Source organism: Myxocyprinus asiaticus, chromosome 19, assembly GCF_019703515.2.
Source record: "Myxocyprinus asiaticus isolate MX2 ecotype Aquarium Trade chromosome 19, UBuf_Myxa_2, whole genome shotgun sequence".
In the NCBI taxonomy this organism is placed as follows: domain Eukaryota; kingdom Metazoa; phylum Chordata; class Actinopteri; order Cypriniformes; family Catostomidae; genus Myxocyprinus; species Myxocyprinus asiaticus.
The window spans coordinates 23,766,090-23,790,561 of record NC_059362.1 but is presented as its reverse complement, the minus strand read 5'-3'; the positions used below and the strand labels follow the sequence as shown (position 1 = coordinate 23,790,561).

General features: G+C 40.2%; 3 protein-coding genes across 8 annotated transcripts in view; 2 read left to right on the top strand and 1 right to left on the bottom strand.

Annotated features, from left to right (window-relative positions):
* Positions 1-344: 344 nt before the first annotated feature.
* On the top strand, positions 345-8,413 carry LOC127409949 (polyadenylate-binding protein 1-like). The gene is made up of 16 exons (XM_051644941.1): positions 345-510; positions 868-1,061; positions 1,167-1,282; positions 2,153-2,216; positions 2,314-2,409; positions 2,494-2,745; positions 3,777-3,867; positions 4,041-4,141; positions 6,419-6,562; positions 6,776-6,860; positions 7,051-7,151; positions 7,338-7,422; positions 7,519-7,671; positions 7,762-7,802; positions 8,054-8,125; positions 8,387-8,413. Exons 1-16 carry the CDS (start codon positions 345-347, stop codon positions 8,411-8,413), a joined length of 1,788 nt encoding a protein of 595 aa, XP_051500901.1.
* A 6,036-nt stretch (positions 8,414-14,449) lies between these two features.
* Positions 14,450-19,394, top strand: cbr4 (carbonyl reductase 4). 2 transcript variants are annotated; one of them, XM_051644979.1, is made up of 6 exons: positions 14,450-14,577; positions 15,597-15,748; positions 16,662-16,782; positions 16,974-17,107; positions 17,469-17,603; positions 17,733-19,394. In XM_051644979.1, the coding sequence occupies exons 2-6, from the start codon at positions 15,604-15,606 to the stop codon at positions 17,909-17,911; spliced, it is 714 nt and encodes a 237-aa protein (XP_051500939.1). In that variant the 5' UTR covers positions 14,450-14,577; positions 15,597-15,603; the 3' UTR covers positions 17,912-19,394. The 2 variants fall into 2 exon arrangements, with proteins under 2 accessions (XP_051500939.1, XP_051500940.1); XM_051644980.1 differs by having other exon boundaries at positions 14,464-14,531.
* LOC127410002 (palladin-like) overlaps positions 18,462-24,472 on the bottom strand; it is a 157,350-nt gene continuing 151,339 nt past the window's right edge. For all 5 annotated transcript variants that reach the window (XM_051644972.1, XM_051644975.1, XM_051644974.1 and 2 more), the window contains 2 exons: positions 23,897-24,030; positions 18,462-20,595 (listed from right to left, as the gene is read on the bottom strand). In XM_051644972.1, the coding sequence (XP_051500932.1) occupies positions 20,435-20,595; positions 23,897-24,030 (295 nt within the window). In that variant the 3' untranslated portion in view covers positions 18,462-20,434. The remainder of the gene's footprint in view (positions 20,596-23,896; positions 24,031-24,472) is intronic.

Here is a 24,472-nt window from a genome sequence, read left to right as displayed (position 1 = left end):
CGTCTAACTGTAAAACAATAATCTGTATATTAATTCATTTTAATGTTCGATTTGTCGATTTTTTTGTAAAAAAAGAATTTCTTACACATTTTTCTAATTGTCCTACATGACAAGAGAGCGATCTTTCAAAATGTTAAGAAAGAGTTACGTAATTGTTTAAACTGTTTATATTTGAAATAATAAAAAAAAATGACATTCCATCATCGGATTGATTTCACTACACATCTCAAGAGTCACTTCTTGGCAAAAAACAATAAAATAAAAAAGCGACAAAAAAATCTTCTAACAAAGTATCGTCGATACATCGTTGGACAAACAGAAGAAGAATCATCTCCGGCGTTCAGATGGCATCTCTCTTCGTCGGTGACCTTCATCCGGAGGTTACAGAAGTTATTCTGCAGTGGAGGTTCATCCCGTTCGGCTCCATCCAATCCATACGGGTGTGCAGGGACAGGGAGACATTGTGCTCCCTTGGATACGCTTTTATTAATTTTGTCCACCAGGCTGATGGTAAGTGAACTTAGAGATGTTGTTTTTGGGTGTTAATCAGATATAGTGAAACCTGCTGTTTTTGCTTTAAGCAGATTGGTTGGTTGCAGCCTGAAATATTACAAATGTGGTGTAAAGAGGAGAGCTTCAAACAACCTGTCATATATTGATTGTGTTAGTTATAGCATTTGCTTTAATCCTTTTCACACTTACTGTAAAAAGTGAATATGTTTAGTTGTTGATTAATTAACTATTGGTCATATTAAATAATGCTGACTTGAATAAAACCATTTGATTTAGATGTCACCATATGCAAATTTTTAGGTTACCTGACAAAACTATTTTACAGTGCACCATAAACCATAAACTTTTTTTCAGCTGTTCATGCCTTGGACAAGTTAATGTTTGCAGACCTGATGGGAAGGCCAATGAGGATCATGTGGTCTCAACGGGACTCCTCATTGAGAAAGAGTGGCATTGGCAACATTTATATTAAGGGGCTGGCCAGGAGCATTGATAACTTTGCCTTGTATGACATGTTCTCAGCATTTGGAAACATCTTGTCCTGCAAGGTATTGAGTTTAGTTCGGCACAATTTGTATTCATGGCAAATGTTTGTCAACCTTTATGACAGCAGTTTGATGTGTATGTGTGAATTTCATGTTATGATCATAAAGGTGATCAGTGATGAGAACGGCTCTAAAGGTTATGGCTTCGTACACTACACCACCTACGAGGCTGCCGAGAGGGCCATAATGACATTGAATGGCATGTTACTGAATAACCAAATAGTGTAAGTGTGATCCAATATTTAGATCCTTGTGCTGTTAATAATATAAATTTGTACTTAAAGGAATAGTTCACCCAAAAATTTAAATTCTCTCATCATTTACCCTCATGCCATCCCAGATGTGTATGACTTTCTGTCTTCTGTTGAACACAAATGAAGATTTTTAGAAGAATATTTAATTTCAATGCAAGTGAATGGTGACCAAAAGTTCCAAAAATCACATAAAGGCAGCATAAAACTAATTCATAAGACTCTAGTGGTTAAATCAATGTCTTCAGAAACGATAGGATAAATGAGGGTGTGGGTTTTACAATAAATTCTCCTCCCTGCTCAGTAGGTGGCGATTTGCTTGAAGAATGCAAATCACCAAAAACCAAACAAGAAGAATGTGAAAATGAAAGTGAAAGTGGAGATTGATAGTAAAAAGGGCTTAAATATTGATCTGATTCTCACCCACACTTATCATATCACTTTTGAAGACATGGATTTAACCACTGGAGTCTAATGGATTACTTTTATGCTGACTTTATACAGTATGCCTTTTCGAGCTTCAAAATTTTGGTACTCATTCACTTGCACTGTATGGACCTACAAAGCTAAGATATTCTTCTAGAATTATTTGTTTGTGTTCAGCAGATGAAATAAAGTCATACACATCTGGGATGGGATGAGTGTAAATGATGAGAGAATTTTCATTTTTGGGTGAACTATCCCTTTAAAGTACCCTGTCTGTTTCTTTTCGTGTTTGTCGTTTGAAACATTCTGCTGAATATAGTTTGTTGATGCTAAATGAAATGTTTCAAACTTCACATGGACACACTGAAGCAACCAGAGTTGAGCCACAATAACATTTTTATTTTTTATTTTTTAAAGGTCCATCTGCCACTTTAGACCCTTTGAGAAGCGTCAGGCAGAGCGCAATGAGAACCAACACCTGGTATCCATCTCAAAGCCTTTATTATCAGTTATCAGTTATTCAGTCAGTGTTGAAATGTGACTGTGTAGACTAATTTGACCTGTGAATCTCAATACAGGGGGTTAGTGTTTACATCTCTAGCCTGCCATACAGGCTGAGTGATGAGCAGCTGCATAGTGTGTTCTCACCATTTGGAACCATTCTATATGCCCGGGTATGATGGTTATTTCTCAAAGTGATGTGTTTGAAGAGAACGTCACATCCCTCAGTCATAACATGTTGACTCTTCTCTGTTCAGGTGGTGAGGGAGGGTGGCCGAAGCAAAGGTTTTGGCTTTGTAAGCTTCTCCACCCGTGCAGCTGCCACTAAAGCTGTGGAAGAGATGAATGGCTCTGTGGTTGGTGGCAGGGCACTGCGTGTTGTTCTGTCCAGATGCAGAGAGCAGGAGACCCAACCTGGCAACCAGGACAGCAGCGATGAGTTGCCAGTCCCTGTCCTGCACCCCTGCCATCCTGCTGTGCCCTCTGGCCACTTCATGGACATTACACAGGTCAGACATGCCACAATAACATGTACAAAATGCATTGAAACAAATTATACCAGTGAGCTGTTGAATGCTTGATTCTGGTTGGTTGACAAACGTTACTCCGCTTCGTGACCACATTACCACCCCGGGTGTGCATTATTTTTCAATAATTCAAGATCCGTCGTCAATTATTCCTTACTTAAAATGCTTGCATGTTTAATTTTTTTTTTGTTTTGTTTTTGTTTTTTGGCTTGCTTACATTTTTAGGAGCCATTGATATATATATATATATATATATATATATATATATATATATATATATATATATTATAAATAAATATAAATATATATATTTTAGCAAAGGGATGCCATTAGAAGAATATATATATATATATATATATATATATATATATATATATATATATATATATATATATATATATATATACTGTATGTATATACTGTATATATATGGCTTACATTCTGAGATGTTATTCTTCTCAGCACAATGTACAGTGTGATTATCTGAGTTAACGTAGACTTTGTCAGTTAGCACCAGTCTGGCCATCCTCTGTTGACCTCTCTCATCAACAAAGCATTTCCGTCCACAGAACTGACACTCACTGGATGTTTTTTGTTTTTGGCACCATTCTGAGTAAATTCTAGAGACTGTTGTGCTGAAAATCCCAGGAGATCAGCAGTTACAGAAATACTCAAACCAGCCCATCTGGCACCAACAATCATGCCACGGTCCAAATCACTGAGATCACATTTGTTCCCCATTCTGATGGTTGATGTGAACATTAACTGAAGCTCCTGACCCATATCTGCGTGATTTTATGCACTGCACTGCTGCCACATGATTGCCGGATTAGATAATCACATGGATGATTGTTGGTGCCAGACGGGCTGGTTTGAGTATTTCTGTAACTGTTTTGGTGGCACAAGGGGGACCTACACAATATTAGGCAGCTTGTTTTAATGTTGTGGCTAATCGGTGTATATATATTAGCAAAGGGATGCAATTAGAAGAACTTTTTTTATGTGTTTCACAGGTCCAGAACCGTATTGCTTTCTCCCTCACCAGCCAGTTCATGCAACTCCATCTCAGTCCTCGACATGCTGCATGGGGTGTCCCCTCTCAGGGTGAGTAGTTCCACTCTCTGGCTTTTCTCTTCCTTCTTTCCCTCAAATCCTGTAAATGATGTGTCAACAGAAGAAAGGCTAATAGATTTCAGCATTTTATATTTCCAGTGTCATTACACCCATCATTCATTGGTTCTATCATGATTTAATCATTATTGCCTTTACTACCACAGGTGAGAGTCTCCACCCACTCATTTGTGCTACCCTGTTAGATATTGTGAGCTCAGCACTGCCACCACATATGCTGATGTTTCCAGTGTCTCTGGACAACAGGGTCAGTGATCATGTCATCAAACTCTTAAACAAATACAAATATTCCATATCTGCATGATTTTATGCATTGCACTGCTGCCACATGATTGGATGATTAGATAATCGCACGAATAAGTAGATGTACAGGTGTTCCTAATAAAGTGGTCGGTGAGTTTACATTCAAAACTCAACATAGCTTTACCTCAACAGGTTTTTAAACACAATGATGGTGAATTTTAGGGATATCATGCCAGTTTTCCTTCAACTTTGAATCACATGATCACTCTTAAAGTGAAAAATAAAAATAAAAAAAAGAATTTAAAAAAAATTAAAACTGTTTGCATGAATAGGTAGGTGTACAGGTGTAGCCAATAAAGTGGTCGGTGAGTATATATATATATATATATATATATATACACACTGTATATATATACTGCCTGGACAAAAAAAAGTTGCATACTCTAATTTTATACAACGAATATTTCGTTGGACCGCCATTAGCTTTGATCACGGCACACATTCTTCGTGGCATTGTTTCGACAACCTTATGCAACTTCACAACATTTATTTCCGTCCAGAGTTGCATTCATTTTTGGCTGAGATTTTGTATTGATGACTAGAGAGAGTCGAACCACTTCGCAAAGTCTTTTCCAGCACATCCCAAAGACTTTCAATGGGGTTAAGGTCAGGACTCTGTGGTGGCCAATTCATGTGTGAAAATGATTCCTCATACTCTCTGAACAACTCTTTCATAGTTTGAACCTGATGAATCTTGGCATTGTCATCCTGAAATATGCCCGTGCCGTCAGGGAAGAAAAAAACCTATTGATGGGATAACCTGGTCATTCAGTACATTCAGGTAGTCAGCTGAATTAATTTTATTGCCGCAACGTTGCTGGGCCTAGACCTGACCAATTGAATCAACCCCAAATCATAACACTGCCTCCAGAGGCTTGTACAGTGGGCACTATGCATGATGGGTGCATTGCTTCATGCGCTTCCCTTCTTACCCTGATGCACCCATCGCTTTGGAATAGAGTAAATCTGGACTCATCAGACCACATGACCTTTTTCCATTGCTCCACAGTCCAATCTTTATGCTCTCTAGCAAATTGAAGTTATTTTTTCCAATTAGCCTCACTAACAAGTGGCTTTCTTGTGGCCACACAGCTGTTTAGTCCCAATTCTGTAAGATCTCGTCGCATTGTGCGTGTGGAAATGCTCTTACTTTCACTATTAAACACAGCCATGAGTTCTACTGTTGATTTTTTCGATGTGACTTCACCATGCGTTTTAGTGATCTCTGATCATTTGAGATTTTTTTCCGACCACATTTCTTCCACGAAACTGATTGTTAACCATCTGTCCTTCCAGGTTTTAATAATGCATTGGACAGTTCTTAACCCAATTCCAGTGATTTCAGCAATCTCCTTAGTTGTTTTCTTTCCTTGATGCAGGCCAATAATTTGCACCTTCTGAAACACAGTAACATCTTTTCCACAACCACGGGATACATCTTCCGACATGGTTGTTTGAGAAATAAGAAGCTACACACTGCATCAGTTAGGGTTAAAAGGATTGTTGCCAGCTGAAACATATTAATCACTGCAATAATGATCCAATCATAGGCTCTTAAGTACCTGCTTATTTAAATCCAAATGGCAACTTTTTTTTTTTGGCCAGGCAGTGAATACACCAATGAGCCAAAACATTATGACCAATCACAGGTGAAGCGTATAACATTGATCATCTCCTAACATGGCCACATGTCAAGTTCTAGGTAGATTAGATGTTAAGCCAACAATCAGTTCTCGTTGCCAACGTGTTGAATGCAGGAGGAATTGGCAGGAGTAAAGACCAGAGCAACTTTGACAAGGGCCAAATTGTTATGGCCAGACAACTGGGTCAGAGTATCTCTGAAACGGCAAAGTTTGTGGGGTGCTATTTTGAAGGCAAAGGTGGTAACACCAAATATTGATTTAGCTTTTTTATGTTTGCTGGACTTTGTGTGATGCTAATTAATAAATGAAAACTATTTATGGCATTATTTTTGAAGACATCCTCACTATGCAACATTTTTCACAAGTGCCTAAAACTTTTGCACAGTACTGTACGTATATATACTGTATAGATATACTGTACATATTTAAAATCAAAACCATATTTTGGTCTCCTATGTAAAGAATCCATTTGGAAAAGCAGAATAAAGTATGTCATATCCACAGTATTTGTGTCTAAAAGAAAATGTCACATTGAACAGAATGTTAAGTTAAGCATATTAACACTCTTTACCTCTCAGATGATGGTGAATTCGGAGGGTGCTGGCAACACAATGAGAGGACTCTCTCAGCACCAGGACAGTAGTGATAAGTCACAAGTCCCTGTTTTGCCCTCCTGCCAGCCTGCTGTGCCCTTTGGCCAGTTTATGGACATTTTCCCATGGGTTAGATATGACACAATAACACATGTTTTAAAATACATTACAACAAATTATAATGACTGACCATTGTAGAGGTTTTTAGTGATTTCCTTTATTTTTTTGGGCTTCGTTGCATTTCAGGGGCCACTAGTATTAAAATGTTCAGCACAGCATGTAAATGTTTTGTTGTCTGCAAAGAGATGCAACTAACTGAACTTTATTCTATGTGTTTTAAAGGTCCATGTCGATGTCTCCCCTGCCAATCAGCTCATGCAGCTCCATCCCGTCTCTCGACAGGCTGCAGTGGGTGTCCTCTCTCACTGTGAGTTGGCCCACTCACTGACCTTTCTCTTCTTTCTTTCACTTAGAGCCTGTAATGATACTTCAACAGAGGAAAGGCTAATAGATTTCAGCATTTCATATTCTCATTGCATCCATCATTACTTGGTTCTGTCATTATTGACTATTGACTTAGGAAGTCCTTACATACAATATCTCTGTCTCTACCACAGGTGAGTGTCTCCATCCACTCATTTCTGAAAGCTTGTTGGACATTGTGAGCTCAGCACTGCTCCCACTTATGTTGGTGTCACTGGTATCTCCAGACTACAGGGTCAGAGCCAATGTCCTATTCTCATTTACCAAACATGTTGGTCTCCTTTGTTACAAATAATCCTTTTGTTTTCAAAGGAATAAGATTTAAAAAAGTAGAATGAAATATATATCATCTCTTCACAATTTGTTTATTTAAAAATGCTCATATTCTAACTAAAGCATATTCATTCTCTTCAATAATCAGATGACGGTGATTCTGGAGGGAGCTGACAATCCAAAGAGAGAACTTCTTCAGCTCCGCCAGACTGCACAGGCTGCTCTCCCTCACTGTGAGTAACACCTCTGATCTCTGCAGTAGTTTAAATATGTTTCTATCACCCATACCTTCTCATAGCAGGTCCTAATACATCTGTTTCCTGTCCCAGGTGAGAGTCTCCCAACCAGTCAGGACATGGATGACCACAGGTCCTGTGAGATGACAGCATCACAAGTGCAGACTGTGAGCTGTGAGGTCAAATTCAGTCCTCACTGGACAGCACCGAGCAATCGCAATGAATTTGCATGCCATCACATTTACTGTAAGTTTGAGAAAACCTAATACTAAATTCTTAAATTGACTTTTTAACAGTTCATGTTGTTCACCTTCATGTGTTTTTGTTGTTGTACAGCAGCAGATTTGGAGAACACATACACATCTGTGGTCATTTTGGTATTGTACAAACATAAATGCTCTTTTCAGTGTTTTCATTGTACCTAAATGTTCTTTCTCTCATTTCCTGCCAGCCTCCCGGACTCTTCAAATCATTCCCGAAGGAGTAGATGATGACACAGGAACAGCTCTAGTGAGAGCAGCTCCTCGTCTGGTACAGATTAACACCTCACATAATCCACATAACATCTGTCACCCTATTTATACATTGACTATATGCACTTACTACATCTCTCTTTCTATAACAACAGGTATGTGATTCTCGTATTCAGTCACCCAGATCAATGTGGGGATTCTGGCTTGGAAAGACACTTGAGAGCTGTGTGAGATCAGGACATTTGAACTGCCCCACAAGCTGGACCATTCTGAGGCTCTGCACTATAAAATCAATGCCTCTGCAGGTTCATGGTATACTCTTATTGACGTTGGTGTCGTTGTGTTGATATAGAGCAGTAGCTGCATACATCTGTGCTATTGTCATTAAGTCATTAAACCACAAATCAGTAAATCTTGACCTTACTGTAATACAGATAATGCATGTCATTGTTTCAGAGTGTAATCAGTGATGTTTGTGTTTCCTAAAGATTGAAGCTGTAGCTGTTGGAGTCTGAAGACCCCACTTTTTCAGTTATTTTCAAGCTGTGTTGATTCGACTCTCTTCATAAAGTCTTTAAGATTCATTCAGATCTTTATAACGCTGATCTTAATAACTGCTTTTATAAAAAGTTGATATTAATTTATACATATACAGTATATTCAGATTTAACCCTCATGTGTTGTTCAGGTCATTTTGGACCCATTTTCATTTGGTTTCTTTAATAAAAATGGTATCCTTCATCTGAGTGTTCCAAGACTTGGTTACTTGTCCTACCTTTGCCATCTGAACACACACACACAAAACACAAATGGACTGGAATTGATGAGTTGAAGCTTTGGTGACCAAAAAAGTAACACTTGTGTTGTTCTGGGTCAAATTTGATCCACCATAGGAAATGAATGGGAGAGACTTCACCATAAGAATTGTTCAGGGACAACACTTTGTTAGGGGTGGGGTGAAATAATAGGGTTCAAAACAGTGTTACTATAAATGCAAACTTTAATACAGTGAAAAAGACACTCTATTAGCATAACATGTGTATATCTATAAATTTCCAACATTATTTTGAATAAAACATTTGATGCCATGAGTGTACCTTCATTTACTGTTACTATTATTTTGAATGGCCATGGAAAATGAAGCAATGTAATAACAATTTTACCTGGTCGCAAAAAGTAGTCCGTTAATTCACCTGATGAACTTTCACCTTTTGCTGAGCCTTTATGCTTCGCAGAGCTAATGTGTGCTTCTAAATCACTTGCACCTTTATTAGCAACTGACACGTAAGTGCAAGCTTTACATGTCATACATTCTGCTTCCCACGGATCTCGACCTGGATGAAAGCATGGGAATTTTTTGTGCAAATCTTCTGTAAATTTGCACTTTCATTTTGGCATTGTTTCCACTCAGCTGTCATGTGCTGCTTCACTCAAGCAGTTGTTTGATGCTGAACATAACAGCGTTCGCGTGTTCGCGGAGAGATTGACAGGCAGGAATTTGGCCAATAGTTGCTGCAAGCGTCTTATAATTGACCAACTGGTGTGCGAGAAGGCGGGACTTACAAAGAGGGGGTTAAAGCAATGCAAATATGAACGCACACACAATTAAGTATTAGACCAGATGCACATCATAATGCAACTAAAGCCGAATCCCGGACATTTTCGCAAGTTTAGAAATCCCGGCCGGACGCTTTTTTAAGGTCCGAAAAAGAGTACATGTCCGGGAAAAAGAGGACGTATGATCATCCTAGTTGAGGGGGGATGAGAGGAGATTCCTTGTTTCAAGAAACACCGAAAACCATCCTCCTCGTAAAACCACCAACCACCTTACCATCCCTTTTACATTCATTATGTAATGTATTAGTCTAGTTAGAACTAATCATGCAAGTAAAATATTAAATTATCTACGTTTGATAAGTAATTGGCTTTAATTTCAACACGTTTGGGGTTGCCAGATTTCAAGAGTTGAAATCCCCAATCAGATCTTTACACTTACATTGTTTGGAAATATTTTGCCAGTGTGACGCTTTAGTTGTGCAATCTGGCAACCTTGAGCACGCGAGCTCTCTCCACTACAAGAGGCGCCGGTTTTCTGAATTCACCGGCATGACGGTGTATCGGAGTTTAGCGATGGGTTGAGTTCAAAAGTTTTCAAATGTTACGCGGACTATGTGGCCAAGAGAACAGTACAAGGAAATAAATTGTCTTTCATTAATAAGAAGAGAACAGAAGGTAAGATATTGATGACAAGTGTACAGTTACAGCAAGTACATGTTTTTATCTCAAACAATTTTCAGGGTTTCACCCATTAAACGCCTTTTGTCCACGAGCTTGTTGTGTTGTTGTCAAGTTCACAGCGCTCTTCTTACAACCACTGCTGATGATTCAAGTGGTGCCCTATAACGCGCATACTCGAGAAAATTGGGGATGGAGTTTAAGAGGGCAATTCTAAATAAATAAATGCTGCTCCTTGCTGTTGATTTTTTTAAGGTTCATTATTTAAAGTTTGATAATATATAGACATTATTCTGAATATATATTACATACATAGAATATTATTCTGAGTTAAATATAAACTATCATAATGATAATTCCCTCCCCCTCCATGGATCGCCACCTCATTGTGGTGGAGGGGTTTGCATGCCCCAATGACCCTGGGAGCTGTGGTGTCTGGAGCATTGGCTCCCTTGGCAAATTGATCCCAGGCAAGAGGCCAAATGAAGAGCGATCCAAAACTCCCCTATGATGTGGCCAGCAAGAAGAAAATGCCCAAAAGGTAGCAGACGAAGGTGGGGGCCTGTGCGGACTGGACCTTGGTTACAGAAACTGACTTTTGGAACATGGAATGTGACCTCACTGGAGGGGAAGGAGCAAGAATTAATGTGTGAGGTTGAGAGATACCAGCTAGATATAGTTGGGCTCACCTCTACACACTGTTCTGGCTCTGGAACCAAACTCCTGGACAGGGGTTGGATTCTCTCCTTCTCGAGAGTTGCTCAGTGTGAAAGGTGTCGAGTCGGTATAGGTATACTCCCCAAGCCCCCAGCTTGGTGCTACGATCTTGGAGTTTAGCCCAGTAGATGAGGGTTGCCTCATTGCGACTTCACGTTACAGAGGGAAAAGCTCTGACTGTGGTCTGTGCTTATGCACCGAACAACAATCCAGAGTATTCGGCCTTCTTGGAGACCCTAGGAGGGGCCCTGGAGGGGGTGCCACCTGGGGACTCCATAGTTCTGCTGGGTAACTTCAATGCCCATGTTGGTAACGATGGAGATACCTGGAGGGGAGTGATTGGGAGGAACGGAATGCCTGATCTGAACCCGAGCGGTGCTCTGTTATTGGACTTCTGTGCTAGTCATGGATTGGCCATAACAAACACCATGTTCGAACATAAGGTTGTTTGTAAGTGTACAAGAGCACCTTAGGCCAAAGGTCGATGATCGACTTTATTGTCATATCATCAGACCTGCGGCCGTATGTTTTAGACACTGGGATGAAGAGAGGAGCTGAGCTGTCAACCGATCACCACCTGGTCGTGAGTTGGATCAGATGGTGTGGGAAACTGACAGATAGACCTGGCAATCTCAAATGGATTGTGAGGGTGAACTGGGAACATTTGTTGGAGACCCTTGTCCAGAAGATTTTTAATCACCACCTCCGGAGGAGCTTCTCCCACATCCTGGAGGAGGCTAGAGACATGGAGTCCGAGTTGACCCTGTTTAAGGCCTCCATTGCAGAGGCGGCCACTGTAAGCTGTGGGTGGAAGATTGTTGGTGCCTGTTGGGGTGGCAATCCTAGAACCCCCTAGTGGATGCCGGCAGGCTGAAGGAGGCTTTTCGGGATTGGTTAGCCCACGGAACTCCGGACTCAGTTGACAGGTACTGGCAGGCCAGAAGGACTGCAGGGGCAGCGGTTGTGGAAGCAAAAACCTGGGTGTGGGAGGAGTTTGGGGAGGCCATGGAGAAGGACTTTTGGTTGGCCTCAAAGAGGTTCTGGAAAACCGTAAAATGGCTCAGGCATGGAAAGCGGGGATTTGTCCAGGCTGTTGTTGGCTGGGGTGGGGAACTGTTTACCTTGCCCAGGAAACATAGTCGAGCGGTGGAAGGAACACTTTGAGGAACTCCTAAACCCGACTAACATGTACTCTAAGGAGGAGGGAGGGACGGAGGACTTGGGAGGGTTGACACCCATTTCCCTGGCAGAGGTCACTGAGTTAGTCAAAGAGCTCTGAAGTGAGAAGGTGCCAGGGCTGGATGAGATTCACCCTGAGATGCTGAAGGCTCTGGATGTTGTTGGGATGTCATGGCTGACACGCCTTTTCAGCATTGTGTGGACATCTGGGATGGTACCTAGGGATTGGCAGGCAGGTGTGGTGGTTCCCATTTTTTAAAACTTCTCAGCCTACCAGGGAAAGCTTATGCCAGGGTGCTGGAGAGGAGACTTCAGCCGATTGTTGAACCTAAGATTGAGGAGGAACAATGCGGATTCCGTCCCAGTCGTGGAACAGTGGATCAGCTGGGAGTTTAGGAATTTGCTCATCCAGTTTACATGTGTTTTGTGGACTTGGAGAAGGCATATGACTGTGTCCCCCGGGATCTCCTGTGGGGGATGCTGTGGGAGTATGGGGTCCCGGGGCTGCTAGTGCATGCCATTTGGTCCCTGCATAACCATTGCGAGAGCTGTTCCTGCATCCTTGGCATTAAGTCAAGCTTGTTCACAGTGAGCATTGGACTCTGACAGGGCTGTTCCTTGTCACTGATCCTGTTTGTGATATTCATGGATAGGATCTCAAGGCGCAGCCGAGGTGTGGAGTGTGTCCAGTTTGGGGGCCTCAGGATTGCATCCCTGCTATTTGCAGATGATGTAGTCCTGTTGGCATCATCATGCTGTGACCTCCAGCGTGTACTTGGGAGGTTTGCGGCCGAGTGTGAAGCGGTTGGGATGAGGGACAGCACCTCCAAGTCTGAGGCCACGGTTCTCTGCCGGAAAAGGGTGGATTGTTCTCTTGAGGTAGGGAGAGAATAGCTGCCCCAAGTGGAGGAGTTCAAGTATCTCGGGATCTTGTTCACGAGTGAGGGAAAGTTGGAGTGTGAGATCGACAAGTGGATCTGTGCAGCATCTGCAATAATGCGGTCGCTGTACCGGACCGTGGTGGTGAAGAAGGGGCTGAGTCTGAAGGCAAAGCTCTCAATTTATCAGTCGGTGTACGTTTCAACCCTCACCTATGGTCATGAGCTTTGGGTAGTGACCGAAAGAATAAGATTGCGAATACAAGCGGCCGATATGAGCTTTCTTCGTAGGGTGTCAGGGCTCACCCTAAGGGATAGGTTGCGAAGCTCTGACATCCGAAAGGGGCTCGGAGTAGAACTGCTGCTCCACCGTGTTGAAAGGAGCCAGTTGAGGTTGTTCAGGCATCTGATTAGAATGCTTCCTGAATGCCTTCCTGCGGAGGTGTTTCAGGCATGCCCAACAGGGAGGAGGCCCAGGGAAGACCCAGAACATGCTGGAGGGATTATATCTCTTGGCTGGCCTGTGAATGCTTCAGGATCCCCCAGAATGAGCTGGAGGACGTACCCGGGAAAAGGACGTATGGGCTACTTTGCTTAGTCTGCTGCCACCGCGACCCGGTCCTCGATAAGCGGTCGAAGATGGATGGATAGATAATGATCATGGTGGATGGGGGGGCCCATGGCCACCCCTAGCCCCCCATTGGAGGCACCGCTGTACCAGAAAACATATCCAAGCATTATAGCAGGTAAACAACTTTGCCAAACGGATAACAGATAAACATCCATCTAGACTGCAACGATGCTTTCCTGAACTTTGTGAGTGTTACTGAACTGAGCTGAACAGCGTAATTAGTTGCTCCAGCTGGAACATGAGACAGCCGGTACCAGAGATCTTCTATACATAGATAACAACCTCTGCTTTTTTAACATTGGAGAGAGCGTAACGGTCAACTTGGATCACGTGAGTCTTCTCTGGCCAATCATATAACGGCTGACGTCAATGGACCGCGTTCAGAGTTTCACAACAGTTTTTTACAGTTTTCGTTACATTTTTCTTGTGGATTTTGAGCTTTATCTGTTAGTTAAAGGATACCAAAGAATCCCCCCTCAAGTCTTTTTACTTGAGTGAAAATAGTGTTGTTATCATAAAAAAATAACAATACATCTATGTTCAGGTCAAAATTAACAAACAACTTAAGTGTGACTCACAAAAGAACAATGCACAAGGGTTAATGCAGAGAGATTAAAAAGAGCATGATTCTAGATAGAATGAAACAAAGTATAAACTATATCTATTGAATACATTGTCTTTGTTTTATTTATTTTTTTATCTTGTTACTTAGTATTGTTGTCTTTGATATACTTATTATTTGTTTTTATTGTTTTAATTTTATGTAATGCTTTAACAATACGTACTTAAGTATGTCATGCCAATTTGCAAGTTGCATTCAAGGAGCATCATACTGTACTGTCGCTACTTTATTTATTTATTTTACTGTCCCAACTATACAGTTCCTGTGGCAATGCGTTTGCCTCCACCTACCGGCTCCAGGCGGATAGTGCAGTCAATATGGCGGCGCCCATTCCATCAAAACCTCACATTTAGCGACAAGCACAATTTCAGGTGAATGAGAAAGGGCGCTTCGAACGTGTGGTATAATCGATATAACGTGAGTTTCACACCTTGTCGTCTAAAAATCGGAATATTTTGCTGTTAAACTGGCTGTTTTTGCACAGTCATTTGAGTCTATGCATGGCAAAGAGAAAGTACTGGTCAGTCACTTTGAACCAACCAAAAAGTGATTATTGATAATTTTCAGTGGCAATCTTAACTCCTGATTGAACAGTCAAGTCTGCCCTATATTTTAGTGTATCGGTATCTTTTCAGGTCTGATAATCCCCTAACAAATCTCTGTCGGGTTGCTGTGGGGGTACCATGGTATAGTTATGGTTTCAGATGGTAATACTGTGGTACTGAATGATTATTAAATATGAATTAATTATTGATAACATAATATTTATTGTTATAATTATTATGGTTATTAATGCCATGATATTAAAGGTGCACTCAGTAACTCCTAAAGACATGAATTGTAATTTTGCAATATCCGTAGGGATTCATGAGCACTCACATTAAAATATAGACTTAAGTCATATCATAAACCTTATAAAAGCTGCTTTAATCTACATGGAGAGAGTCCGCACATGGGGGCTGCCATGTTAGAATCACATGACCAGCTGAATACTACTCACTTAATCTCAGTAACCATCCTGTTATTTGACACTTTCACTCATTAATTAAAGTAACCATGGCTGACAGTGAATACTACATTCCTACAATGAAAACTATTGATTTTAAATAATGCTGCATGGTAGTTGGTAGTTTTAAATGCCCCTCATTCCCTCATAAAGCCTTTAAATAAAAGGTCAAACATCAATCAATCAAATGTCAAAGATCATTAAATGGGAAGTTTTGAGAGGAGATTTGTGGTTTTTTTTTCCCTAACGACTTTTAGTTGGAACACCTTTACTCCGCTTAAGGAATCCTGTTCTGAAGGTTTTCCCTGTTTCCTAAAACCACGACCCGTTGTTTTAATGTATTCAGAGAATCTGGTTCTACACCTGCTTTGATGCAATGTCTGGTTTCTTGCAAGCAGTCTTCTTTTTGTGCTGTGTTTGTGTCTTGTAGTATCCTGATGTCCAGACTGGTCGTAGTGTTTGGGGGTTCCCGTGGCATCGGGCGAGCAGTTTCTCAGCGGTTAGCGCAGAGGGGTCATAGGGTTGTGGTGCTGTCTAGGAATCAGGAGGCTGCACAGGCTGCTGCTGATACTCTACCTGGAGGTGAATCAGTGAATCACTTTGAATCATTTTGAATTACCCATAACTATAATGAGTGCATTATTAATCTTAAGAAAAAATCCATTACAGGGACGCAAACTACTCACCTTTCAGCTAAAGTCACCTTTTCTGAAGCGAATTATTCCCTAAATTGTTTGGTATAATTTTCTACATAAAAAATCACTTGAAAGGGTTACTTTAAGCTTAAACACTTAAAAGAAAAGCTTTAAATACAACAAACAGATCAACAGAAATTATACATCTAGAACACCTGCTATGACTTTCTCACCATTTACACCGTTCATGAGTTAAGCTTTATTGACATCATATGTGGCATAATTTTGATTACCACAAAAAATGTATTTTGACTCGTCCCTCCTTTAAAAAAAGCAAAGTGGAGGTTACAGTGAGGCACTTACAATGGAAGTGAATGGGGCCAATATTTTAAAGATAGAAAGTCAGAAATGTGAAGCTTATATTTTTATAAAAGCACATGTGTTCTTTTAGCAAATCTTCTGTAAAAACGTGTGTTATTTGAGCTGTTGTTTAAATTGTCGTTTACTGTAAATGTTGTAAAATTGGATATAACTTTACACAGAAAACGTTAGTAACTATTTTATCACACTAAAATCATGTTAACACATATTGTTTATGTCTTGTGGCTATACATTTGAAACAGTGAGTATTTTAATGTTTACAAATTGGCCCCATTCACTTCCATTGTAAGTGCCTCACTGGAACCCAGATTTTTAATTTTTTTAATGGAGGGACAAGTCGAAATTAATTTTTGAGGTAATCAGTATATTATGCCACAAATGCTTTTGATTGAGCTTAACTTGCATTTAACCTGGAATATTCCTTCAAAATGAGTTATAATAATAGCAATTATAACTCTGAAGTATATATTTCATTGCAGGACAGCATTTGGGCCTTAGCTGTGATGTCTCTAAAGAAGAGACAGTTCGGAGAACATTTGAGACCATCAGTAAGAGCTGCGGCACTGTGGGATACTTGGTTAACGCAGCTGGCATCAACAGGTCAGCAGTGATGCAGAAAAATGTGCTATGGACTGAATGTAAGCTACCAGTCCTATTTTTTTAGACACTAGCCATGTGCTTGATGATAGTGAAGAAGAGGTGGCGATTTAAATTTATTTAAAAAGGCTTTATTTGAATGTAATTGTCTGTAAATCTTTTATTTTTTTATTTTTTTTTTTTTGGTATTCTAGAGATGCAGTATTATTGAGGAGTAAATCTGAAGACATGGTATCTGTTCTGCACACCAACCTGCTGGGCTCAATGCTTACTTGTAAAGCTGCTCTACGAAGCATGCTCGGCCACGGAGGAGCTATTGTCAACATAGGTGAGCCATATCTCCTCTATATCCCTCTAATCTATGATCATCTGCTATAGATTTACATTTTCTTTAAATTCAGAGACGGCATGACAGTTCAAGCTGGAAAAAGTTCATGCTTTATCAGCAGCTGGGAGATTTGTGTTCTCTTAATCACCTCTAGATGGCGGAAGAACACCAGATATCAACAATGCAGTTTTCTCTTCTTATAAATTATAGTTCATAATGAGTACAGTTAGATAATATAAACTACATTTTTATATTCCAAATGACAAGTTAATGACATATATTTATTCGATATAATTTAGAGTGTGTAAACATCTTCTGGGTCTATGACTGTTATATGAATGTTAATGTCATGTTTCCTCAGGCTCTGTGGTGGGTGTGAAGGGTAATGCTGGTCAATGTGTGTACAGTGCTAGTAAAGCAGGACTGGAAGGATTCACCCGCTCTCTGGCGAAGGAAGTTGCTACCCGAAATATACGAGTCAACTTAGTGGCTCCAGGTTTGCTGCCCTCCTTTTTTTCCCCACTGCTCTTACTCTCTCCAGACTAACCAGTATGTATTCTGCCATATGAGTACAGGTCATCACTCTTATTCTGCCCTCTCTCCAACCTCTCAATTGGACATTCAGGATTCATTCGTACAAATATGACAGCAGGGCTGGAGAATGATGAAGCTGTTAGGAGAATTCCACTGGGTCGATTTGGGGAACCTGCAGAGGTGGCCCAGGCTGTTGTTTTCCTCCTGGAGTCACCTTATATCACAGGGCAAATTCTGCTAGTGGACGGAGGACTGCAGCTGGCCATGTAATGACTCTTAGGCCACATCCACACATGAATCCAGTTGAATGAAAACTTACTGAGTTTTAAAGAGTTTATGCTTCTCTTCCATACTGGACCAGAGTTTTTCTCAACTGAAAACTGTGACTCCTTGAAGTTCTCTCTCTCTCTCTCACACACACACACCCACACCCACAGCATTGTGTAAGAGTAGTATGGGCCCAGCTGGATTGGATTAAGGGAGGTGGAGGTTATATTTAGCTCATTGGATTGTGGTTACGGCTTCACGTTCTATATTTAGGATGACAGAGGTCACAGGTCAATGTGTGGAGGATATGATTCACTTTCTGATATCATAGTTCTATTCTGTATTTACATCAGCAATGTGTTGGTGCCCTTATAGATGAGCTAAACCCCAAAGGGCAAGCCAGATTAATAAAATCATTTTTTTATCATTAACCTAATTCTGTATAGAGAAAAGTAATTAAGATAGACTAAGTAAGATCTGGCCTTCTCACCATCATGAAAAGCTTATTTAGCTTAATTGACTAATTGAGCACTTGGACTCAACCCAGACTTCATACTTTCAGAGATGTTTATTTATGTTACTATTCATAAACCAAAACAGAATGAGTACAGTCCATATACAGGCACAGATTGGCATGGAAAACAGAAAATATTTTGCAGAATAAGAGCCCCTTATTGTCTCTTTTGTCTATTTCAAGGATAAAATGGCTGTGTAAGAAAGAACATATGTAATAAAAGGCTTATACATATATATTTCTGTTATATTGTTTATATATGCTGCAAACGTCAGTGTGTGTATGAGATGAAGTTATAGAATTACCCAAAAAGTATTTTATATTCAATATAATGATAAAAGCAAATGTTGTGAGAACAGTATCTGAAAGTTTGTGTGAATGAGATACAGAAAATACTGGTTCTTTCTAAACTATTTTCTGAGAGGAATAAGTCACAATCAACTGTAAATACTCAAAAGGAGATAGTTCACCCATAAAAAAAAATAAAAAATAAAAATAATTGTCATCATTTATTCACCCTCATGCGGTTCCAAACCAGTATACCTTTCTTGTTTGGAGCACAAAGAGATATGTTAGGCAAAATATTATCCTTAGTCAGCATTCACTTTCATTGCATCTTTTTTCCAATGCAATTAAAGTTAAATGGTGACTGAAGCTAACATTCTGCCTAAATCATTCCATCAGAAAGATGAAAAAAATCATACAGGTTTGGAACAACAAAAGGGTGAGCAAATGGGTAAACTACACCTTTTACAAATCGTTGCCATCAATGTCACATTTTGAGTGCAAGTTTTTGCATGTTTCTGTAATTCCAAACCTGAAAACTGCAGCCTACTTGTCAAAGTATTACCATCTATTCATTCCATGCACAACCATTCTCATTAAAATCATTCTGAATCAATCATACGTGTATAAACATCTTATCTTCATCAATAACCAGCAGTTCCTCTTTCTTTGCACAGCCCACAAACCTGCTTCCTGTACTTCCATCATAGGCATTTCTCATCACTCTCGCTTCCATGGAAACACAACAAACATTTGTAGTCATCAAAACCTGTCATTCAGCCAAAACTCTTTGCAATTTCATTACTCATGTTAATGACATATCAGTATCCGCTTTTAATCTCTCCAAAAAATTAACAAAAGATGGGGTGGAAAAAGATCATAAAGGCCCGGCCTTGTGCAACATCTCTGGATCCAGACACAGCTCATCTCAATGGCAGTGTGCATCGGTCAATACTTCGGTTGACAGAAAGAAGCAGAATATTATCTGGAATCTCTTTTGTCATTGCAAGGACCCTGAAGCTCCAGGGACAATCAGGTCTCTACAGCTTTAGGTGCGTCCTCTGCTTTTCCCCATTTCTTCAAAGCCTTTCCCTCAAAAAAGTTCTATTTCCTGTTCTGGAGAGAAAATATTTCCACCAGCGTTTCATAAATATATCTAACCTAAGGCACTGTAACTACTAAATACATAAAAAGTGTTACATATTGGCACTGTAGTAACATGCAGAGCTAGATGCTATATTTATAATATCATTAAAGATATCTTAGGCACTTGTGAAATAATGAAGAGATGGCAAAACAAGGTGATCATCGGTATACTACCTCCTTCCTCAAAGCACGTGCTGGTGTGTGTATTTGTGTTCGATAGCATGTGTGGGTATGTTAAGTATGCCAGCGAACCATTAAGTCTGTTTACAAGCAGGATATGACCTCACTTAAGCACCCACATTACTTCCCCTCAGAAAACATTTGACAAAAGTATAGTTAATGGTCTTTTTTTCTTGATCTTAAATATCATTATTCAAAATTTCTGAGGAAATGCTGACCAGCTTCCTTTCTCCCCTTGAGTCTGACTGAATGAATGGCTGTTAAAGTCATCCGGTCACTTTTCTCTGCTCATCCAACCCCGTTAAGAGAACAGAAAGAGGTTTGTACTGGAAAATGGGTGGGGATTATTGAGTACACTGGATATTGCCAATGCAATCGAGGGATAGTCTCTGTGCTAGTCTCTACAGGTCATCACTCTCCACTAGGGCACCAGGAAGAAGAGGGTTGGAATCTGGGAAAAAGGCTGCCTTCACATCCAGACCCCGTTCTGTCAGAGCAGCGTAGCGGCTTGTTGATGGACGTACCTTCTTGGGCTTCGGGGTGTGAGTCTGCTGCCACTGGGCTGAGGGATGGAATAGAGGAGAACATCTTTCTCAGTTACAAGAATTCACAAGCTGCAATAAATATCTAGACAATGAGGGCGTTTTTGGGTGCAAAATCCTGCGACTTCCAGTACTCATTGATCACCTGCAATCCAGCAAAATCAGGCGCTAAATGCACTGAAATAGCACTACATCATGGAGTATTTAAATTGTCACTATCTGGGTTTCCATCCACATATTTTTATGAAAAATTTGGGATATCGCATAAAAAAAGCTGGAAGGAAACACCAAGCATTGAATAAAATCTCCAAAATGACAATAATAATAATAATAATAATAAAAAAAAACTTAGACCCTCTCTTCAGGAGGATACATTTTTTTATTCGATAAGACAATATACACAAACTACGAAGGAAACACATTTACTGAATATATTCCTCTAGAATTTATATAGGAATATACACTCACTTAGCACTTTATTAGGACCACCTGTACACCTACTTATTCATGCAACTATCTAGTCAATCGTATGGCAGCAGTACAATGCATAAAATCATGCAGATACGGGTCAGGACCTTCAGTTAATGTTCACATCAACCATCAGAATGGGGAAAAATGTGATCTCAGTGATTGACCGTGGCATGATTGTTGATGCCAGATGAGATGGTTTGAATATTTCTGTAACTGCTTATCTCCTGGGATTTTCATACAAAACAGTCTCTAGAGTTTACTCAGAATGGTGCCAAAAATGAAAAACATCCAGTGAGCGTCAGTTCTGCGGACGGATATGCCTTGTTGATGAGAGAGGTCAACAGAGAATGGTCAGACTGGTTCAAGCTGACAGAAAAGGCTACGGTAACTCAGATAAACACTCTGTACAATTGTGGTGAGCAGAATAGCATCTCAGAAAGCACAACACGTCAGATCTTGAGTCAGATGGGCTACACCAGCAGAAGACCACATCGGGCACTTTATAAAGACCAAAGTGTTCCTAATAAAGTGCTCAGTGAGTGTAGATGCACATTAAAAAGTCATGTGACTTTGCCTTAACAAGCCATATGTACACATAATTAGCTCAGACAATTTTATCAATATCAACGCATAGCATCTCAAATGTTGCTCTAGTTATTCTGAAATACCAAAGCCTGTCATCAAAATGGCTCCTATTACCTCCCAGAAACTGTCCCAGAAATAAGGCAAGTGCTGCTGAAGGCTAGCAAATGTGACGTTCATTAGAGCATTTTGTCTGTGTACTCTAAACCTCAACTAGGAGTTGATTACATGTCATAAAAGAGCCACAGTGGCTTCAACTTCCGTTTTCATTTCAATTGTGCGGCAATTTCCCCAGAAGTGAAGACTTTGTTCTTTTAAAACATGTGAGGGAAGCACTGCTTTATTTATTTATTTATTTTAATAAATAAATTTTTATTGGGCATTCCCAATTTGGAATGCCCAATTCCCAATTGGCTCTAAGTCCTTGTGGTCGCATAGTGATTCGCTTCAGTCCGGAATGCGGAGGATGAATCCCAGTTGCCTCCGTGTCTGAGACAGTCAACCCGCGCATCTTATCACGTGGCTTGTTGAGCGCGTTGCCACGGAGACAGCGCGTGTGGAGGCTTCACGCCATCCACCGCGGCAACCACGCTCAATTCACCACGCGCCCCACTGAGAACAAACCACATTAGAGCGACCACGAGGAGGTTACCCCATGTGACTCTACCCTCCCTAGCAACCGGGCCAATTTGGTTGCTTAGGAGACCTGGCTGGAGTCACTCAGCACACCCTGGGATTTGAACTAGCGAACTCCAGGGGTGGCAGCCAGCGTATTTTACCACTGAGCTACCCAGGCCCCCCGAAGCACTGCTTTATTAGCAAATATTTTTTTTTATTTTTTCGATATTCAGATTTTTTGCATAAATCAAATTTGTAACTTCATTACTTTCAGTGCAAACACACCTTAAATCAGGCTAATGATAGAATGTGCCTTATTACAAAACTCAGCATTTTTTGGCAGTCGCAATTAACGTAACGCCATGAGCGCCCATGAAAAGCAGGTGGTAAATTGCATTTTATTAAAAATAGATATCCATGTACATTTTTTTTTTTGTTGATAATGGCAGCAGTAAATCATTAAATAATTAAGAGTGTTATAAGTGTGTAATATAGTCAATTGCACATTCGGCATTCTAAAGAGCTGTGATAGAGCAATGCTGCACAGTCCCAGCAAAGTATGCTTTTTGGGTGTTTTTGTGCAAATACTTGATTTGCATAATTGCTTTAGTGAACTGGGAGCTAATAAAAAACACAGACAGCATGTGCAAATAAGCAACACTATCAATGGATGCAATTCATTCTTACTGAAATCCCCCCAGTATGTAGTTCCTCATAGTTACAAAAAGTTCAAAGAAATGGAGACTTTCTTGTATCTACCTCTTTCCTGAATGCGGAAGTGCGCCACGATTTGCCAGTTTTTAATTTCCAGTTTCCAGTTTTTTTACCCGCATCGGCATATATACAGTATTCATAGTGGGTAATGCATTACATTTGTAGAAATTGTCAAAAACATGTGGCTCTATGGTGCCGACACTTCACAGAATCAAGATGACCTTTTTTTTTTTAACAGTTCCTCACCTGAGTGAGGTCCGAGGTTAGTTACGTTGATATCATTAACTTTTTTGAGTTATGACAGCCAACAACTGCACAAGTTGAGCGTGAAATACATTTTTATTCCAAATAACACTAAAATGGTTGTTGTTCTTCGTCTGGATTGCTCGTTACGGATTGTTTTACATTGCATCTGGAGACCAGAAACAAAAAACATGCAATTAGAATCATCACGGTGCCGCCCAGTGGTTGCTCAGGAAAACCGTGAATTGCTTGGAATGTTCTCTTTCATTCCAGACTGGTAGCATTTGGCCATCGTTATCGTGACTGAGATTATAACATTCAGAATTAAACTACAAGCCTTCTGTGAAAACACTTTCAAAGACTCCAGTACAAATACTTCCAGACCACTGTTGATTTAACCTTAGATAATGCATCCATAGAGTTTAACATGTTGTTGATGGCAGTATTGGTCGATGGGATTACTATAGAAATACCATTGGGTGGAAGAAATCGAGAGTGCTTTTATTGGATTAAATACAGATTTATTCCTGGTCTGAATTAATTTATGGAAGCATATCACATTTTGATTAGATAAACTGCTAAAATGTACTTTGTCTCGGTTTAGTGTAGTTTGGACCTTTACCAATAATAACCTCTTATCCTTGATATACTTCGCATTCATCAAGGTTTGTTTCTGCTGTGTGTTTGACTCACCATGCACATCAAGACGTGCTGTACTGGAGATGATGCCAGCTTCATTCTTTGCTGAAACCGTGTACCATCCTGCGTCCTCCTTCAGTGCCGGCTGGATGATCATGCAGAGGTAACCGAAGTTATCCTGGTGCATGCTGTAAAACAGAATTTCAGGATGACACAACAACAACATAGTATTCCTTAAAACAGGATTTCTATTAAATGAGGGGCATCTATGGCAAACAGCTCAAGAACTTAAACATATTACTTTGACTTTAATCAACAAGTAAACCACATACACAAACAGTGAAATTGCAAACTTTACAATTTCTACACTGACTAACAGGTCTCGTCTCTCCGAGGTGGCACAGAAGGTAGCACCTGCAGTAGGTTACTGTGTGTGCGATTCTTTTACAAGGCATTTTTTGTCACTGTTTGTGTACATAAATTGTAAGAAACTCCCTTGAGCTGCCATACTGTATATATGCATAAGGTGCACACAAAGTGAATCGTGAAAAGGTGTGGCTGACAAAGAGAGATGAAGATTTGACTCAAGTATTTTAAAAGATTCAGTTCATATATCTGCAGTTTGATTGG

What these genes read in the sequence shown, in the direction of transcription:
- cbr4 (XM_051644979.1), top strand. Translation starts at nt 15,604, where the DNA reads ATGTCCAGACTGGTCGTAGTGTTTGGGGGTTCCCGTGGCATCGGGCGA. An exon ending in TGCTGATACTCTACCTGGAG is followed by an intron (nt 15,749 to 16,661) that starts GTGAATCAGTGA and finishes ATTTCATTGCAG; the next exon opens with GACAGCATTTGGGCCTTAGC. An exon ending in AACGCAGCTGGCATCAACAG is followed by an intron (nt 16,783 to 16,973) that starts GTCAGCAGTGAT and finishes TTGGTATTCTAG; the next exon opens with AGATGCAGTATTATTGAGGA.
- LOC127409949 (XM_051644941.1), top strand. Translation starts at nt 345, where the DNA reads ATGGCATCTCTCTTCGTCGGTGACCTTCATCCGGAGGTTACAGAAGTT. An exon ending in AGTGGGTGTCCTCTCTCACT is followed by an intron (nt 6,861 to 7,050) that starts GTGAGTTGGCCC and finishes TCTCTACCACAG; the next exon opens with GTGAGTGTCTCCATCCACTC. An exon ending in TGGTATCTCCAGACTACAGG is followed by an intron (nt 7,152 to 7,337) that starts GTCAGAGCCAAT and finishes TTCAATAATCAG; the next exon opens with ATGACGGTGATTCTGGAGGG.